At 41.5% G+C, this 21,210-nt stretch overlaps 1 protein-coding gene across 9 annotated transcripts in view; it reads right to left on the bottom strand.

The window, feature by feature from the left end:
• Nucleotides 1–21,210, bottom strand: part of ST3GAL6 (ST3 beta-galactoside alpha-2,3-sialyltransferase 6) — a 74,422-nt gene that overhangs the window by 3,479 nt on the left and 49,733 nt on the right. For all 9 annotated transcript variants that reach the window (XM_039322439.1, XM_039322432.1, XM_039322431.1 and 6 more), the window contains 6 exons: nt 18,882–18,985; nt 17,960–18,023; nt 17,094–17,189; nt 8,671–8,860; nt 3,742–3,879; nt 771–923 (listed from right to left, as the gene is read on the bottom strand). In XM_039322439.1, the coding sequence (XP_039178373.1) occupies nt 771–923; nt 3,742–3,879; nt 8,671–8,860; nt 17,094–17,189; nt 17,960–18,023; nt 18,882–18,985 (745 nt within the window). The remainder of the gene's footprint in view (nt 1–770; nt 924–3,741; nt 3,880–8,670; nt 8,861–17,093; nt 17,190–17,959; nt 18,024–18,881; nt 18,986–21,210) is intronic.

Below are 21,210 nucleotides of genomic sequence, written 5' to 3'. Positions count from 1 at the left end.
AGGAGGCAGAGCCCTTGGCACATGTAGCGCCCTTGGCTTGGGAGTTCAACCAGGCCTTTAAAACTTTATGGAAGGCTAAGAGGGTTGGGGTTATTCTAATCTCCACAGAGCAGGAGCTGCTGCAGAAAAAGCTCACCTTCTAGTCTCTGTCAGTTGACGTTCTTTGGCTGACAGGATCTGTAGCATTAAGTGAATGCTGCAGTCGTTAAGTGAACCCATTCTCACTAAGGGATAGCTTTTGCCACATACTGAAAACAAATGCGGTTTTCCAGAAAAAACATTATAAATTACATTTACATGACCATGGGGTGGGGGGACAACAGAACTTCAAAACCAGGTTACCATTAGCTTTTTCGGGGTCCATTATAACTTTGAACAGTCACTAAGCAACTGGTTGTTAAGTCAAGAACTACCTGTATTATGTTCAAACTATGTTTTCAGAGCTTGATTTGTTGATTCTAAATAAAGCAGTTTATTGGCATGCTAACTCTAATATGGACATAACAATAAACATCACACTGAGTAATGACCAATGATAGCTCAGAATGGTTCTGTCTCCTAAACTTTCTTTAGGTACTGCTGCCCCTCCCCCCATCCAAAGCTGATCTGTAATATGAGATACAGCTTTGAGGACTGTATGAAAGAAGGGGTGGATATCTAATATCAGATCCCCAGAAAATGCTTTCTGCTACTACAAGCTGACATTTGATACAACCCAGTGAAAAGGAAATACATTACATACATATAAAAGAAAGAAAATAGGGTATTACCTTAATCATCAAAGACATGGTGTCATTACCATAATAGTGCAAAGAACTGCTGTGATCCTTCAGGTTGTACTTGAAGCCTGCCACGTGAACTTCAGTACATATATTAAAGGCAAAGGCAATGGCAATTAACCCTGTGGTGGGATGTTTTGGTCTCTAAAAAATCAAGTTATAAATATATTTGATTTTTAAACAGATTCATATATGCCAAGCCAAATTTGCATTTGGAAAAAATATGGCAAATTCTATACCAATGTCTGTCTGCTTATCTATCTAGTGTTTATTTTAGTAAACCAGGCATAGGCCACCCCTCTGATGGATAGATACTGTATTTTTTTAATTTTGGAGGCTGAGGGCAAAATAGGGAAGGACACAATACTAAAAGGATGAAAGCTCATTATGTAGTGGATTGACTGATAGCCTATTTAGGAAGCAAGTATTGGAGGGAAGAGTAGGTGTTTGTTTTTAATACACTTCAGTCCTTGATACCTACACAACACTTTTTATATGGTTGTTATTTCAAAATGGTAAAAGACTTCAATTTGGTAACTGAGAGGTCTTTGAAAGCCACAAATGAGAAGGAATGAAATGCTGCAGAATTTGCTCCCCTGTAGTACACAGAAGTAAAAAGTGTTGTATAGGTATCAGAATTGTGCCTGAAACAGCTGCTTGTGTGGAAGTCTCAATGGTGCAATTATTGGGTATTTCCCATTTTGTTTACAGTTTAACTGTTAGACAGCATAGCTGAGATGCCTCTGGAAGAAGCTTTCTGGTGCTGAGACCTTTCCCAGCCTACTGTCTCTTTCAAGTGCCTTCAACGGTTTTCCTGCTTGCCTTGTTGATATCAGTGCTACCTGGCCTTTTATGCACACCAGCAGTGGTGGGATTCAAATATCTGAACAAACGGTTCTCTGTGTTGATGCCGCTTCTGGGAGTACATTCTGGGCCTGGGTAACAAAAAATTAGCTACTGGTTCTGCCAAAGTGCGAACTGGCTGAATTCAATCACTGCACACCAGTTTACCTGGTTATTGTTGCTGCAGCTTTCAATACTTTTGCACACTGTGAAGGGGCTTGGCTTGCTGATCTGCGGAGCACTGCTGCTTTTCCAGTTCCTAACTATGGGTAACAACCTTTGCTAGGTGCTCAGGCATTGCTATAACTGCAGCAACATGGATATTCTTTCCCTTATGTTTCCCCATCCCCTCTATTGGCTGTGGGCCTCATTCAGCCAGCTTTCTCAGCCTAATCTAATGAGATATGATAGTAAAGAAAAAATGGGTTGAAGAAAAATGGAAAAAGAAGCATATTTTAACATAGAAAAAATGATATCCTAACCTTGAATCAGATGATTATGAAGCCATACTCAGTTTTTTTCCCCTCTGGTCTTTTCCAGGGAAGAATCATATCAGCTCTCTAAACCAGAGGTGGTCAACCTTGGCTCTTTTATGACTCGTGGACTTCAACTCCCAGAATTCCTGAGCCAGCATAGCTGGCTCAGGAATTCTGGGAGTTGAAGTCCACGAGTCATAAAAGAGCCAAGGTTGAATACCCCTGCTCTAAACTAAAGCTAACTCACCTAGGCTGCAAAAATCTGGATGACTACTAAATAATAGCAGAAAATTTGGTTGAAGAATCTACATCGTCTAGATTACTTTGCAGAATTTTAAAAAATGTGGAAAATGCATTATTTATTACACCAGTAGTCTCAATCTTATGTTCAATTTTGGGATAGTGATATATTGGAACAATTTTAGAAGAGGGCTATCAAAGATGGTGAGGGCTCTGGAAACAGAACCTTATGAGGACAGGCTAGAGGGCTTGGGTAAATTTAGCCTGAAGAAGAGACAATTAATATAGCCATCTTTAGATATTTTAAGGTTGTGGCACAATAATGGTAACAGGCGTTCTCTATTGTTTCAGAACCAATAGGTTAAACTATTAGGACCCAGATTCAAGCTAGACTTCAGAAAGAACTTTCTGACATAAACTACCAACTAGTAGAATAGTTTGCCACATGGAGTGATGAATCCTACTTTGTTTGGATGTCTTCCTACAGAAGTCAGATAGTTGTCTGTCAGGAATATTCTAGTGGATTCTGCACTAAGCAGGATTTTGGACTAGGTAACCTGTTTACTAATGTTCACAAGCTAACTAAAGACAGTGGAAAAGCATTAAGATTATCTGCCTGGGCTAAATTACCATGACCACCAATTATAGTTTTTCCATCTAGCAGAATAGCAGCACTGAATTTATTTTAACACTGCGTTCATATAAAGGAAAAAAAAAAACAGAATTGATTACATTCCTTGATTCCACTTTTAAAGTAGCCAACTATTATTTAATATGGATCATGATTTCATCATTTATAATTTGATTTAATATGTTAGTATCAAATGAATTGATCCCATTAAAGTTCAGTTCATTTTTTTTTATTCTACAAGCATCTCATTTAAAATGAAAACAATTAAGTAAAATTCATAAACCAAGCCTACATTTAAAAATACAAATATATACTTTTCAGGGATTCCTGCATTTTTTTAAACTAAAAGGTTTTGAAACCTGAAAGTGCTTGAAAGCTTCTACTTTATATAACAATTAAAAGCTCTATTAAATTATAATTATATATTTATATTATATTACATATATAATTATATATTACATTGAAATTATACATCAAAGTTCTAATGAAAAATCAATGAGATGTAGAAGTTTGGATATCAACAAGAAATATCAAGTTAAAATATCCTTAGCCCATATCCCACACTTTCTTTCAGCCTACCCAATTTCCCAAGGTTAAGAGGATAGGGTAAAAATAAGACAATATTCACCATTCTCAACTTTTGGGAGCAAAAAGCAATATGGAAATATTGCTTTTGTTATAATAGGTAAGCTGCAGGCAGCTTTGTGATTCAGTATTGCCGACTACAATTTCTTAGCCAGTATTATTGAAATTGTCACAGTAAAATACTTACTCCTCGTCTAGGAAATTTTCTGGGGAAATGAAGCAATTCATATGCTGTTTCTTTAATAATAAATGGATCAAGGATTCTGATTTGGTTAGGCTTATAAATCATCTTCATTGCTGGTTTCTTCCAGAAGACATCAGTTGCCTATGGAACAAAAAGGATGCCTTTAATAGGTTAAAGCCATACTTCCAGTGGTGGGATTCAGCCGGTTTGCACCGGTTTGGCAGAACCTTTACCTACTTCCTCTTGAGTTCGGGGAACCGGTTGTTAAAATGGCACTTGAAAAAAGCAGAGTTTGTATGCACACCTGCCTCATACTCACCCCGTGTCCGCCATGCTCTCCACGGCGCGCAGCAGCTGACCTGAGGCAGCTGGCCAGGCATAGGAAACAGTGGAGTCTGTGTGCACACCTGCCTTGCCTGCATCAGTCATGCTCTCCACAGTGTGCTGAAGCTGATCCGAGGTGTGGAGAGCACAGCTGACAGGTGAGCATGCAGCAGATGCGCAGACTCTGCTGTTTTCGGCAGTGCTTTAGTACCTGGCCAGACACCTCGGGTCAGCTGCAGCGTGTTGTGGAGAGCATGGCAGACATGGGGCGAGCATGAGGGTTTTTTTGATGCACTTCCAAGAGGTGGCATGGCGATTGGTCAGCAGGCACGCCATGAATGGGGATTTACCATCCCTCAAATCCTGTCATTGCCAAAGTGGAACCTGGGCTGCATGTGTGCTGCAATGGAGAGATGGGAAGTGGAGCAGCAGGCATGAGGGAAGGTGGAGTGGGGAGAAGAAAGAGGAAAAGCGGCCAAGTGAGAAGCAGGGCCATCCTGGCATCGAATCACTGCTGAAAACAGCGGAGTCTGAGTGTGCACCTGCTACACGTTCACCCTGTGTCAGCCATGCTCTCTACACCTCAGATCAGCTGAAGCGCACCGTGGAGAGCATGGCTAACATGGGGTGAGCATGTGGCAGGCAGGCACATGGACTCCGCTGTTTTTGTCGGCGCTTCTCACTCAGCCACTTTTCCTCTTTCTTTTCCCTGCTCCTCCTTCCCTTGCACTGCCTGCTCCACTTTCCGTCTCTCCATTGAAGCACACATTGCAGCCTGAGATCCATTTTGGCAAACTTCTTTTGCTTGTGGCACAAGGTTAGCATAAAAATGCTTTGGGAAGGGAGGGCATCTGGTCAGTGGTCAGTGGGGTAAGCTTTCCAGCTCTGGCACGCTTCTCTGCCACAGTGGGCAGTCCCACAAACAACAGAAGTTTCTGGGACAAAAAAAAAAAGTTCAATCAATCAATTCCAACTTCTTGCAAAAAAAAAAAAAAAGAACTTGCAAAGTTGGAATTGATTGATTGAACTTTTTTTTTTTAATCCTACAAACTTCTTTTGTTTGTACGATTGCCCACAGAAGCAGAGGTGCGCGTGAGAGCTGGAAAGAAGGTCAGCAAAGAAATGCTTTGGGAAGGGAGGGCATCTGGGTGGTGGTGGGTGAGGAAAGCTCTCCAGCTCTGCGGTAGCAGAGAAATGCGATGCTTTCCAGCTCCGGCACTCCACCTGACGCTTCGGTGGCTGTGTGGGCAGAGCTGCGAAGAGGGCCAGGTGGCCGAAAGCGCCAGCAGTCTGGCTCAGAAGGGAAGTGAAAGGACAAGCCCCCTAAGGGCACCAGGCGTGAAACAGGCCCGTCGCTCTCTAGTAGCTGCCCAGGCCCACCAGATATCTACCAGTACCAGCACTTATGGTAAACATGGTGGTATTCCGGCTCTGGCAAGGAAGGGAAGGGGCAACCGTCATGGGTGCTGCAGACAGGAAACCGGCTTGCTTCAGTACCCTCCCCGATATCCGGCGCTCTGCCTGCGCTTTGGCCTTGGGCTACCGCAACATGCACAGGCCATGCCCTGCCCCCACACGCTTGCCACTTGCTGTAATGTAAGACATCTCACAAAATAAGATCTAATGGGTCTTTTGGTTAAAAAAAATATATAAGGCCCAGTCTTATTTTCGGGGAAACAAGTAACATAATCTAGTTTTGTGTACCTCTTTTATTGTTCTTATTTAAGTATTAAATACATGAAGTAATAATCTACCTCTCAGTATATCGGTTTTATACTTAAAACAGTCATTAGGGCAGATTGTTAAATTATTTGAATCCCACCACTGCATACTTCCATAACATAAGAAAACGTGCCATTGTAAAGGAAGGAGATATACAAACTAGTTCTGAAAAAAGATGCAGTAGTCATAAAATTTATTTGTTTTCTGCATCTCTTTATGTTTGAAAACATAACCTGATTACATTAAGGAAATGGATGATAATGAACTTTTTAAATGGGAAAACAAGTTAGCAATATGATTTTTCATTAACATTTCTAATCCTGGAATTCTACAAAATTGAGAAAAAATCTTCAGATTTTTCAGAAAAGCTGGGAAACTTCCCTAAGAAGTATAATCAAGTATCAATTAAAAAAATCCTCCGAATTGGCAGTTTTCCCCTAAATGTAGAATATGCCCAGTATCTCTTACAGCCCACCACAATTGGGAAATTTATATCTCTAAATCTCATCATTAGGTGACACCACGTGTCACCTATCCTCTGCGAGCTGCACTGGCTTCCTGTGGGTCTCCGGATGCAATTCAAGGTGTTGGTTATCACCTTTAAAGCCCTTCATGGCATAGGGCCAGGTTACTTACAGGACCGCATTCTGCCGCACAGTTCCCAGAGACCGGTGAGGTCCCATAGATTGGGCCTCCTTCAGGTCCCGTCGGCCAGACAATGTTGGCTGGCGGGCCCTTGGGGAAGGGCCTTTTCTGTGGTGGCTCCGACCTGGTGGAATCAACTTCCCCCCGAGGTTTGAACTACTCCCACCCTGCCGGCCTTTAAGAAAGCCGTTAAAACTCTCCTGTTCCGGCAGGCCTGGGGCTGATGTCCCCGGGGGGGGCGGGATATGATCGGACTCGCGGTATGACTGTATTATTTTATTGTTTTATGATTGTTTTAACTCTGTACACCGCCCTGAGTCCTTTGGGATTGGGCGGCATATAAATAAAATTAAATACAAATACAAATTAAACTCATAATGGTGCTTCTACACAGCATTTATACAACAAATTAAATGGGACTCCATACATCCCATCAATCAACTTCTTCCAAACACTCTTCAACAACTCACTATAACCCATATAGAAATCAATCTTGGAGTGTTCACTGGAAGGACTCACTATCCCATTAAAGTATTCTGCCACTGATGGCCCTGCACTTTGTCCTCTCACTACAAGCGGTGGCTCAATTCAGGCAATTTTGTCTCGCACAGAACATTGCTGGTGCCCATCACTTCAAAACCAACCAAGTGACTCCAGTCCTTCAGCAGCTAGGCCATCTAGGTCTTTTCTATGTCTATGATGATTCTCAGTCACCTATGTCATGATTGTCCCAAAGAAACTGACTGAAGAAGCTTCTTGGATGAGAAGTGAAATGTCTTCAAGGGAAAAAAAAGGCCAGTTGCCTTTTAAAAAAGCCACCTGTAATTCTTCTCTATTATCAGCCAGGATACCTCAGCTCAACACTGTGATCTCCTTTGAGGATCCAGGAAGGGAGAGGGTATTACCAACTTGATATCTGAACACAGCTTTTCAGTTATTTATGTGAGTAGTCTGTCCATTTGGTCTCAATGAAAAAAACTAACTTGACACTAAGAGCAGACCTTTCTTGTTGGGTCTACCTTCCAACACCAGAAACATCAAAAGTACCTCAAATACCAGGAATTCAGAGAACCTCATCAAAAGAACAAATCCTTCAAGGTCACTATTCCATTCTGATTTGTCAGATTCACCCCCTTATCCTGGTTGGGTAAAGTCATTAAAATGAGACTTAGCCTCAGGATTGGCCTACTCAAACTCAAGCTGGATGAATCACCAACCTCCTTCCTACTTCTTGTTTACACTCTAAATTTCCATCTTAGCTCTGAAGCTACTCCTTCAAAGACACATAACACCATTCTGCCAGTTCCAGCTAACTCCCTTCTAGTATAAAAATTATCCACAGTATAAATCTTTGGATTTCCAAAAAATTATTTCTAGTAACATTAATTCTGATATAACTCACAATCTAGCACAAAAGCAGTTTATTAATATCTGAAGCATCCTGCTTTCAACAGAGGCAAGAAAGGGGATTTTTAAGGAATCTGCTCAAATGTTCTACAGTTTATTATTAGATTTACACCCCATCTCTATTTTATTCAACTCAAAGTGGCATACATAATATTCCCACTTATTTTTTCCCTGACAACAACTCTGCAAGATGGGTTGAAAGTCCATCCAACCAGCTTTGTTGACTAGCAGAGAACTTGAACTCTTGCTCTCCCAGTTTCTAATCCAACACCTTAACCATTACATCAAATTGATTTGTTCAAAGTTATCTTGTTTATGAACAATCCAGTCATTTTTTCTCCCTCTCCCCACCTTTTAAAAAAATATTCTTACAGTGTAAGTGGATTTTTATAATATAATATAATATAATTATAAATCTATAAGAGCTATTATTATTTTATTTGGGGAAAGGGTAACATCATTATTATTATGAGATTTTTTAGCCTGAGTTTTTTGAAATATATTTGGTAAACTCAAGGATATATTATCAATATTATACACTATGTTTTTGTTTAACTCAGTAATTTTATCTATGTGTTACAAAGAGTGTGTTTAATTAATGTAGGAAGCAGACAAAAAAAATAATTGAAATAAAAAAATCCTGAACTTGATGGCCAATTTTTAGATATAAATTTGAAGGGAAGGTCAAAAATATATTCCAAAAATACCAACCTAAAAGAGATCATTCTTACTTAGGACAATTCCCCATGATTGTACACAGCAGTATATTCACAACCTTTCTGGTAAGGAAAAACATGAGAAAAATTAGACACATTGTTACCACACACAACTTACCATTATATTGTGGCCACTTAATAGATTTGAAAGCCATTTTAAGTCATGGTGCTTGAAGACAATAAAAACTGCAATAGTTTCAGGATCGTAGTGAAGTGGATCTGAAAAAATTGACTCTGGATAGAAAAGTCGGAATGTCGTTCTCCTTCCAACATCATCTTCATAGCCTATAACAGGTCCATTATTCATTCTATTGAAGAAAAATATTAATAGTTATGAAAAATCCCATTTTTATTTCTGAAGTACAACTTCAAGACAGTGCATTCAAAAGCAGAATTTGTTCTAATATTGGTTAAGGCTGCATATACGCAGATTTCACCTCTAAATACATAATAGATGCAATATGACAACAGGAAGGTTTGATTGAAATAATATTAGGTTACATGCTTTAACTCAACTGTTGGAACCTTTTCCTGTTATTTTCAGGAGCACTTCCTGTGAGAGAAATCTGTCAAGAGACATAGAAGAACCAAAATCCCCCTCTTTTTTCAACATTTCCTGTTCTTCCTCTTTTTGTCTTCCTCTAACCAGATTACTAGAAGAACAGTCTATCTTTGTCATAAGTCAAAATTGATACCACGCAAAAGGTGTTTGAAATGAAGGGAGCGTTGGGTTGTCTTAGTCCTCCTGCCCAATCAGACCAAGTTGTCAAGTTGTCACGCCTCCTCATTATCTGGGGACCTCCCAGTTTTCATCGACGGGCGAAGTCATTGACAACAGTACGACGTGATGACTCTCAAGCAGGTAGTAACGACAACTAACAGAACAACCATCTCACCCGGACCTGACTGACTTCTACTTAGGGAGGGCGTGGATTCTTCTTCATCATGCTGAGAAAAAGCGTTCAGGTAAGCCAACGCTCCTTCTCCAGCATGATTAAGAATAATCCACCAATGGGACGTACCAAAGCTTCTCGAGTCCCTAAGGGTGAGAGACAGTAGGGGCCGGGCCCCCAGATGGTGTGACTACTTGTTGTAGGATACATCTACCAAAGGCGGCCTCAGCCGAAGCAAACTTGTCTAAACGGTAATGTCTAATGAATGGAGATGGCGACGACCATGTCACCGCCCTGCATATGTCCTCAATAGACGCCTGTGTTGCCCACGCCGCAGTTGTAGCAGCACTGCGGGTAGAGTGAGTCGTCACATGAGGAGGAACTGGTAAAGCCAGAGAAACATAAGCGCTTGAAATACAGGCCCTTATCCACCTCCCTATGGTGGAAGCTGAAACCTTTTGCCCCATAGACGAAGGCTGAAAGGACACAAATAGGGTTTCTGACTTACGGAAGGGCTTAGTGCGCTTGATATAACATCGCAAGGCCCTCCTTACGTCCAAAGTGTGCCAGTGTTGTTCCAATTCATGTGATGGGTGAGGGCAAAAATTTGGGAGGATAACCGCCTGTGCCCTATGGAAAACCGTGTTAACCTTTGGAATAAATGAAGGGTCAAGCCTGAGAACTACCCTATCCTCGTGGAATGTGCATAGGTCTTTTCTAACCGACAAGGCCGCTAACTCTGAAATGCGCCTGGCCGAGGTAATGGCAATGAGAAATGAGACCTTGAATGACAAATGTCGTAATGAGCACATTTTGAGTGGTTCAAAAGGAGAAGATGTTAGAATTTAAAGCACTCGGGGTAGGTCCCAGGAGGGATACCTGTGAATAACAGGCGGTCTGGTACTCGAGACCCCTTTAAGAAAAGCCTGAATGGCTGGATGTCTTGATAAAGAGCTCGAGGAGTCCCATGACAAAATTGAGGACAGGGCTGCTAACTGTCTGCGCAAAGTGTTGGGTGCCAACCCCTTGTTGACGCCCTCCATTAAATATTCCAGAACCCTGGAAATCGTCACCTGTGATAGACTTACGTGTTTCTTATCACACCATTGACAGAAATGCTTCCACGTATGGTCATAAAGCCGGTTCGTTGCCGGTCTCCTGGCCGCCTGTATCATAGCAATCACCTCCGCTGAGTAAGATTCCCTGGTTAGAGCGCGGCGTTCAAGTGCCAGGCGGTCAGTTGAAGCCATTGTGGATCTGGATGTTATAGATCTCCCTGTATCAGCCTTATTTGGCTGTCGGGAATCCTCCATGGAGCTGAAAATGAAAGACTCACCAGATCCGCGAACCATCGTCTCCTGGGCCAGTAAGGGGCGATGAAGATCACTTCCGCTTGTTCCTCCAGGAGCTTCCTGATTGCTGCAGGAAGTAGAGGCAATGGGGGGAAGGCATACAATAGGCCTTGTGGCCACCTGCTGCGAAGCGCATCCGTTCCCTCTGCTCCCCGAGAAGGGAACCGGGAGAGGAATCTGGGAAGCTGAGCGTTCTCCGGGGTGGCAAACAGGTCCATGATCGGACTGCCGAATTTGGCTGATATCTCCTGAAGATATCTGGATGAAGCATCCACTCCGAATGATCTATTGTCGACCTGCTGAGGAAATCTGCCTGTCGATTTGCCTCTCCCGAAATGTGTTCGGCTCTGATGGAGAGCAGGTGTTTCTCTGCCCAGGTGCCCAATGCTCAGGCTTCTGTCATGAGGGATTTCGACCGTGTGCCCCCCTGCCAGTTCACATGGGCCTTTGCAGCCACGTTGTCTGTTTGAATCAGTACATGCTGCCCCCTGACTTCTATGTGGAATTTTTGAAGAGCTAGATAAATCGCTCTGAGCTCCAACCAATTTATATTGTGTTTGAGATGTGCTTGCGACCACCGACCCTGAGTTATCCGGGATTGGAGGTGAGCCCCCCAGCCGAAGAGACTGGCGTCCATGGTCACCTGAAGGCGGTTGGGTTCTTTGAACAGGATCCCTTTGCTGACGGCCGATGAAGTCCACCAGCCAAGGGAAAACCATACTTGACGGGGAACCCGAACCCGTCTGTTGGACGTACTGGTATGCTGTCTTTGGTATGGGAGAAGAAACCACTGAAGCTCCTGGGTATGTAGCCGAGCCCATGGCACGATTGCTATACATGAGATCTGTTTGCCCAGGAGCTGAGAAAGCGTGGCTAATGCCATGGTTCTGTCCCTGCGTACCTTGCGAGCCAAGTCCCTGATGCTCCTGCGTCTCTCCTCTGACAGGTACATGTGACATGATTCCGTGTCTATTACTGCTCCCAGGTGAAGCAGACGGGTAGATGGATTCATCTGGCTCTTTTTGAAGTTGATCAGGAAGCCATGGGCCTGAAGAGTCTGTATAGTGAGGGTCAAATCCGAATGGGCGGCTGAGACTGACGGGGACTGGATCAGGATATCGTCCAGGTAGCACTGGACCCTGACTGGGACCAGCCGCAAGTGAGCCGCCAACACTGCCAGGATTTTGGTGAAGACCCTGGGGGCTGAAGAGAGGCCGAAAGGAAGGGCTCTGTACTGAAAATGGCGGTTGAGATAGCAGAATCTTAAGTACCTGCGATGAGCTGGGAGAATAGGGATGTGGAGGTATGCCTCCTTCAGATCTATGGATGTTAATAAATCTCCCCGCCTGATACTGGTTAGGATGGAGTGCAATGTTTGCATTTTGAACCATTTGTAATGTAGGGGAAGATTCAATCCCTTGAGATCGAGAATTGCCCTCCATCCCCCCGAAGACTTTGGAACTACAAACAGGATTGAGTAATATCCCTGCCCTGCCTGGCTTGGGGGAACCTCCTCTATCGCTTTGATGGCTAGTAGATGCTGTATAGCGTCCTCCATGAGTCCCCTCTTTACTGGGTTTCTCATGGCTGGGCAAGACACAAAGTGATTGAATGGAACGGATTTGAACTCCAGGGACAGGCCTTCCCTTATGGTACGCAACACCCAGGAGTCTGTGGTCGTGTTTTCCCACTGGCGAGTAAAGTGAGTGAGCCTGCTGCCAATGGGGGGATTTCCCTCCGAGTCATTTGCCTCGGCGGAAAGACCGATCCCCTCGGCCACGAAAGGAATTTTTGGGTTGTGGCTAGTACATGGACCTGTCTCTATAACCTGTCCTGTCCAGTGAACGCTCCTGTTTGGGAGCGACCGGTCGGTACGGTTGTGCCGACTCTGTTGCTGTCCCTGCCCGAAAGGCTGCCGGCGACTGTAAGGGGTGAACCGTCTTGTGGACCTCTTTGCCATGTGGGAGATCACCTTTTGCTTCTGTTTATTTTCAACTAAGTATGGCGTTAGTGCATCCCCAAATAATTTGCCACCTTTGAAAGGGGCTGTGGCCACGCGCCACTTATGCTTACTTTCGGCTCTCCAATTTTTTAGCCACAGGAGTCTCCTAGCCACCACATTGGAAGCCATAGCCCGGGCTGAATGTTTGGCTGAATACAGAGAGGCATCGGCCATGTATTCGGATGTGGCAAGTATTTTTGTTAGATCCTGATGCATTCTAGTTTCCTCAAGTGGGATTCTATCCTGCAGCTGACGCAGCCAGGTGATAGAGATTCTTGCAAAGAAGGAAGTGGCCGTCGCTGCCTTCACAGACCAGGCAGATGCCAAGTGCGCTTTGCGTAAGGCCATTTCAGATTTTTTATCCTCTGCCTTAAGGGCGTCGGATACATCAGCTGGAAGGCTGGCAGTGGAGAAAAGCGGTGCCAGCGATTCATCCACTTTTGCGACCTCTAGTAGGTCTCCGAATGCCTTAGGCATGTCTACCATTTTGCGCTCAGATGCGCTTTGTGACGGCTGGGCTGCTGGTGATTCCCGCTGATCCTGCACATTTTGGAAGAACAACTGTGGACAAGGGATATGGAGGTGCGTGTCTATAGGAACAGCAAACAAAGGATTGGTTTCCTGATCGGAGGAAGGCTGAGGGGTTGATACCGACTGAGGGGAAAGCTTACTTGCCTCGCATGCTCTGCATAACAAAGCCGGAAATAGCGAAGCATTAAAAAGCTCCGCCATGGGTTGGGATTCGTAAGATGGTTCCTTGCAATCCGACCAACCATCCTTGCCTCCCCCGTAATCTGAAACATCCGGGTCCGAATCAGGGGATTGGGAGGGAGAGACCATACCTGACTGATCCAGTGGAGGCCTCACGGCAGTTGTTGGTGCCAAAGAAGAGGATGGTCCTGGAACGGAGGGGGCTTGTTGATGACTCGCTGATGCCATGGCTTGGCACACTGCCTGTGATATTCACATTTGGAGCTGGTCGGAGACGGACTGCTCTAGCGGAAGCCTTAACCCCGCAGCAGGTGGTGTGCTGGCAGCAGTGGATGCTGCAGATGAACCTGGCAAGGCAAAGTTCTCCCCAAACACGGGTGGGCCTACCTGACCAAGAGTCCGAGTTGGGACCTATTGATACCCCGTCTCCGGCGACCATACTCTGGATGTGGATGGTTGAGGCTCTCCCCTGTCCGGTGGTACGGAGGTTGGCAATGTGAGACCTCCTTCAGCAGACAAGCGTTGGGCCCGGGAGAATTGCTTCTCCAGAGCTCTGTGGGTACGTTCAGCCAGTTTGTCGCTCGCCGTGCCAGCTTTCCTGCCGTGCTTAGACTTGGATCTCGCCTTACCTGATGGAGGCTCGGGTGTCGGCTCAGTTGAGGCGGGAATGACGTCCATGTCCAAGGAACGTGGCTCAGAAGGGTCTGCCATTTCCATCGAAATCAACCCAAAGTTGCCTTTGGTCCAATTCGTTCTGCAAGGGACGTCAGAGGCCCCCACGGGGGACTGATCTACGTGGATTGGGTGGAGAAGAATCACACGTGTCCCACAGTAGTGGCAATGGTCAGGATGGTGGAACAGCCACCAGATGCAGAAGGGCAGACAGGCAATATGGCGACCAGGCTGAAGAACCAGAGCTGCTGTTGGTACCACACTCTTGCTCACAGGTGCATGGATCAGGAGATGGCTGAAACTGAGACTCAGATGAAGGAGCCAGCAATTTTGTTAATCAATCTAGTTTAATACAATTAACATTTGTAGTTCACTCCCGTTATTGCATTCAATTTAGATTTATTTATTTTTTATTTATTTATTTTATTTTTTATTTTTATTTTTTTATTCAAAATGGCGACTGCCAGGGGGATTGAGCCTCCAAATGGCGGGCTCTGTGAACGTTCCCTTGGAGGGAATAACAGGAGGGAGGGGGGTAAAGAAGGGGGGGTGAGGGATTAATGCTGCAGTGCAAGGGGCCAGTGACTGCCACAAACAAGGCTAATTGGAATCTGCTTTGGCCCAGTGCGTGAAGCAGGGGTTTGTGCCTAACAGTCGTTAGGTGCAAAAAGCTTTACTGCTGCCCCACGAGGCTCCTAATGCTTCCGCAGTGGCTTTAGGTGATTGTAAGGCCACCGTTGGGCTTTCCCTTGCTGCAGCCGTAATAAAGTGTTTAGAAGTGAGATTAGGCCTTTTGAAATTCAAATGGCTTCTGCTAAGAGTCCCTAGCTGAGCCCGGCTAGGGAGAAGCCACGAGGCTGCGAAAATGAAAGCGGCAAGGAAAGGAACCGCGCAGGTGAAACTGAGATCTTTTTTTAACACCTTTGAAATGCGTATAGGTTAAACCCCCCCCCCACTGTGTAGAGCGAGGTTTGTTTGCTGATTCAGCAGGATACTGAATCTGGGGAAGTGAAACACCCCCCCCCCCTTTCCTTAGAAAGTTTTAACCTAATCCTGAGGAGGGGAATGCAGCAAATCCTTACAGAGGGGAAAACAAAACTCTCAAGCTGCTAAACTCTTTTAAAGAATCCACCAATGAGTAAATTTTCTATCAGATCTGCTCCAACGTAGAGAGAGTCAAGAAATCACGTCTGTAAAGGGAGAAGACCAAGAAGAAAACTGGGAGGTCCCCAGATAATGAGGAGGCGTGACAACTTGACAACTTGGTCTGATTGGGCAGGAGGACTAAGACAACCCATTGGTGGATTCTTCTTAATCATGCTGGAGAACAAAACATTGCATGAAACTACTGAAGGATGTGTATGATGCAAAATCTGGCAAGACACTCGTCTTTGAATTTAGTTTCTATTTGCTTTCAAAGAGTCAGCATATAAATGAAGTTCTTCTGCAGAAGTTTTTCAGAAGCATGTAAGCTATTCTGTAAGCAATAAAAACATGGAAAAGTTCCCCTTCAACTATGATACAGGAATATGGCAACATGCAGTAGTTACATTTCCTGTGGTTTCCTATTTCTTTAGCTTATCTGAATCAGCTGTACTTTCTCATAATTTCATCCTAAAATATTATGGAAAGTATTAAATATACAATCTTAGAGTTATTTCTCCTACATAAACTTTTTAGTATGTCTTTTGCTTTACCTACCCCTTAAAATGATATTTTTCCCTAGTGTATTTTTCAATTAAGTTATGCATTATAACCAAACATATGAATCTGATTATACCTTTAAGGCAACAGCTCTCATGAAAACTTATCCCTATTAAACCTGGTTAATTTTGAAGGTACAGCCAGGCTCCATGTTTACTATTTTGCTATAGACCAAGGGTAGGCAACCTTGGCTCTTTTATGACTCATGGACTTCAACTCCCATGCTGGCTCAGGAATTCTGGGAGTTGAAGTCCACGAGTCATAAAAGAGCCAAGGGTGCCTACCCCTGCTATAGACTAACATAGCTCTGTACTTTGCTTGTAGCTTTTTAAAAAATAAAATAAAATAAAAATAAAACAAAAAAGTGGGGCAGGAAGGAGCAACCTAGGATATCATCAAACATAAATGGATTACATTTAAAAGGTGATATTCTATTTTGTATAATAAAGTATTAGTTTTTAAATTTATCTATGAATTTATTACAGTATGCCATTACAGGTAGTTCTTATTGTCAGAAGCTGGGATAGAGTTCAAAAGTACTATGAATTTATATCATGCTACTTACACAAGAATCTATTTTACTAATGGTCAAGGCAAACTTCATGCTAGATAAGAGTCAATGGAATTTGTGGGGACTGGACTTAGATCTCTTGTGAGAGCAAAGCGACTCCCAAAAGATTTAGCCTAGAGTCTCCTATACTTGCTTAATGACTACAACTGGGACAGTAACCCCACTGCTAATTACCCATCGGTAATTAAATGAGACATCATATGTCTGCAATGGGCTTGGAACCTCACTTCCACTGTAATTGTTAATCAAATCACCCAGTCATTAAATAAGACACCTCATAACTGCTACTTGCAATTTTATTCTTGGCTTCTCCATTGACTTTGCTTGTTGGAAGTCAGCTATGAAGTGTGAAAATTGTGATCACCTGACTGTGAAAACAGTGCAACAATTGTAAATGCGAAAACAGATCATAAAGTTACCTTTTCACTGTTAGAATATATTTCAAATAGTCTCAAAACTGAGTAGGTGTTAACTGGGGTCCATCTGTATGCATTGTCTTATGCTATATATCAGTATGCCATTTTCTGCCTCTTTTCCTCATAATTATAGGAATCTATACCCATAATCATCAGGATGATGATGATACCCATAAGAAAGCTAATGACAAAATACTTGGTTTCACAACAGAAAGTTTACCTAATTATCACATCGTAAGAATCAATTTTTTGACCCAGGTTTTTGTTTCGAAGAATTCCTCCATTGCCAACCACAATACATTTTTTACAGGATGAGCTGCAGAAGGATAAGAACACATCTATTAAGCATTATACAATAAATGTGTCTTTACAAACAGAAGAGTGATATTAAATATAATCCACTGAAAATATTACCATCAGTGTTCATATTCAGATGCCCTGAAGATGAGGAAGGAGACAAAGGGATACGCTCTAAAAATCAACCTATTGCTGCAGGTTAAGTCTATTGGATTTGAAATGGGTTTTTAAGCAGGAGGCAGAGCTCCCCAATCAACATCATTCCTGACAGTTTCTCATTTGTAAGCACAGTTTCCAAAGCTACTTTTCAGTTAAACTACAGCAAAAAAGAAAATGGAAAAGAGACATAGGACACTTTGTTTGAGCTGCAAAAGATGTGCAATCACAAGATCCATTTTATTTCATTTTAGATTTTTGTTCATCTTGCACAACAGATAAAGATGATAGGCAAAAATTTGCTACTTTTAAAATTACAGTTTCATGTCACTTAATTCAGAGAGAAGGAAGAGACATTATATAACAAAGACTGCCAAAGAAAAGAGAAGTCTGCAGCTTTGGAAAGCCCCATAAACTGGCTTCCTAAGTAGTTTTCAATTATGTCATCAATTTAAGTTTCACTGGTTATACTATCAACTCAAGAACTGTCAAAAGCATCAAAACAATGCTTCTGTTAATGAAAAAAAATCTGCTATTAGAATTCTATTAAATACGAAAAGCAGTATTATATCATAAGATGCATGGATTTTCTTACAAAGCTCTCTAATATCAGATAAAAGATACAATCTTCACCTGTCATCTTCTGGGAACAGGTCACAGCTTTCAAGTTTTGAAAGTGCTTGTTGAAAATAGGTTTCTGTAACACAAACATTTTATTTAAAAAAAGAACCAGCATTTTATTTTCCCAACAAAATTTAGCATAATTGATTTGAGTATAATTTATTGTTGCTGTAAAACTAAAGCGCATGCAGAACAGATTGCTGTGCAGGAACTTTCTTTCGGATTTTTAGACCTAACAAAAAATAAGGCCACCCCAATCTAGGTACCTGCATGAACATGGCTTGCAAGCAGAATTTAAGCATCACATTCAACAATAAGAATGTTATCCTGAGGCAACTCTCATTGCGTCATATAAAAGACTGAAGCAAAATAATCTCTAGATATTTAATTACATTCCTAAACATATAATCGCAATCAGACTAAACACATTCTAAACATTTTATCCCCTTCTCAGAGAGTTTGATCTGCTACTCAAATATATTTAGTAGAAGCATTTGCTACAGAACTATAAGAACCGTTCTCAATATGTGGCAAGTTCTCAGTGTTGCGATAATGGTCTTATTCAGATACATATGGTTAACGTTCAGTATACAGTATACAGATATAGGAAGGCCTTACCCAGTATTACAAATGAAGAGAGTACAAGAAAGCAGATCCTGCATTTTCTAATTTTACTGCCAAGGCATATTGTTCATTTATGTTTCATTCTATTTCTATGTAACACTTCTGAAAACACTATGCCACTGAATAAAACAAAGAACACATCTTACATAATTGAAGCTTAACCATATGCTATTTGTATTATATAATGGTATATGCAGAGGTTCCCAACTTTTTTGGCAACAGGCACCGGTTTCGTGGAAGACAATTTTTCCATGGACTGAGGGCGTGGGTGTTTTTCCCATGTACCATTAACATACCAACATTTACTTACCTGCATTCTTCACTCCATAAGGTAGTTCAAACTTATTACTTCCACGACTTGCAGATATATCAAAAAAATTACTTTTGCACAAGAAAGGACATAACTTATCCATCCTAAAGAGAAGGGGAAAATGCCTATTTATATTTATGTGGTTACTTTACGCTGTTTTTCAGACTACCCTATTTCTCACCAATTAAACTCTTAATATAATAATTAAACAACCCAAAAAAGGCAAATAACAATTGTAATAGATTCTTGACAGACATAAATACAAAAAATTACTGAAATAACAACAAAATTAAGATTTTCTGTAAGAACACAGACACATTTTTGAAAGACTTATTCCAGAAATATAGGGTGAAAATTGAAAAGGCATTTTCTCTGATATCCATACTGTCTAATGAAATGTGATGAGTAAGACGGCCAGGCATCTTATTAGGATTTCAGTATAATGAAACAGACCCTCACATGAACATACTGCCTGCTCTAAGAATTTGCTCAAAAATAATACACCAGCTCCTGGATAATACTTGTTCTGGTCAATTGTACAAATTAGGAATTCATTATTTCCACTTTCAAGACAAACAGATTCATGAATGAAGCATATGAAATGCCCCACACTTGTAAGCAGTTTGTTTACATCCTCAGGTGTACATTGTGAAATATATCTATAACCAGATCAGCTATTTTATCTCTGGCCCTCAGATAATGTATATACATATATGCATTTGAATCAGTGTTACTCATTATAACTGCCTGGATTAGTCTCTGCGGTTATCTTGGCAAGATCAACAAGAAAGCAATGACAAGTGGTTTGCCACTGTCTTCTTCCTGGAACTGAGAATGACTTCCAAGGTCACGCTTCATGACTAATGCAGAACTAGAACACACTGTCTCCTGATTTCTAATCTGTACCTTAACTACTTCACCAAACTAGTTCTTATATGTTGGATACAACTATAAAATAGCTTTATTTCTATAAACTGAAGATGGAGTTTTAGAACATTGTTGTTATATCAATAACTATGTCAGTTATTTGGGAAGTTGGTGACTTCCCCAAAAATTTTAAAAATTGTTTTTTCAGAATAGGGAACACCCAATATACAATGAAGTAAGCATTTTCCAAACAGTTTCCTACTTTGATACAAAGTAATAGAGAAAGAAATCCATGGAGGCTTCAATATATGTTAAGTAAATAACTACAACTTCAAGATAAATATATTCAATGAAAACAATGCTAAAATTGTGAACATGTGTTTATTTGATTTATTTAAAAGATGAAGTATTATACCTTATTTCAGTACACCTTATGTTTGCAATAAGCAGATGTAATAATATGGGGTCTATGACAATTCACCATGGCCAACTCGTCACGGGACAACTTTATTTATTTTATTTTAAATAATTAAATAAATAAATTAAATGTCCCACGGCAAGTTGCCCATGGTGAGTTGGCTGCAGCAAATTGGCCATGACAAGTTGTTCCATTCCCAATAATACATTATGATATGCCCATGACAAAATAATGTGCACAAAGATTTGGGATTAAGGGGTAGAGTTAAGAGTATATCTGGAGCATGTCTGGCTTCTTTAACTATTTAAGGAGTTGACCAAATGTATGCAATTGGTGGCTCTTTTTGCAGTATTAGCCCTTCAGTATTAGGACATTTTTATTCTGCAAAATTCAGTTTGTAAAATCATAGAAATATTTAGAAACTTACATTTCATCAGAACTTTTAATCTACATACCATACACATGTCTAAGGTAACAAATCAGATTTCAAAAGATACTTTTTGTCACTGCTTATTTGTGTTTATTAGAACCCATATTTGAAATTATATTTCTAAACAGATGGTCCATTCACTTTGAAGAAGAATAGGTATTTTGTGGAAAAAATATGTTATTATATCACTTACATAATACAGGGTCCCTTTTTCTCTTGAATTAGAACTTCTTTCCTGAAATTGATTCTCTGACACTGATATCTTTTCACCCTGAATTTTACTGCTGCTAATAGAACAATGGCACAATCTTCCTATCAAACTAACCTTCTATGTTTTTGATTTCATAGTGACTTGACACAAATTTGCAATTTAAATCTGCATTTAATGAAAAAGCAAATTCATTTGGAAATAAAATATTTCAGTACAGTAGTACCAATATAAATAATAAGAGATAACACAACTACTTTAAGTAACATGATATAGAAAGCCCTACCCTAGCCCTATCCCAATCAAGCCCAATAGTAAAATTAGAACATTTGCTTTATATGCACAAAGGGTAACATTTGATGTCCCATATCTTCAGGAAGACAGAAAAGATTTGCTATCTGAAATC

Source organism: Crotalus tigris, unplaced genomic scaffold (assembly GCF_016545835.1).
Source record: "Crotalus tigris isolate CLP2741 ecotype Arizona unplaced genomic scaffold, ASM1654583v1 scf7180000024115.3125172, whole genome shotgun sequence".
In the NCBI taxonomy this organism is placed as follows: domain Eukaryota; kingdom Metazoa; phylum Chordata; class Lepidosauria; order Squamata; family Viperidae; genus Crotalus; species Crotalus tigris.
Note: the sequence above shows the minus strand (reverse complement) of the source record. Positions and strands in the feature narration are given on the sequence as shown.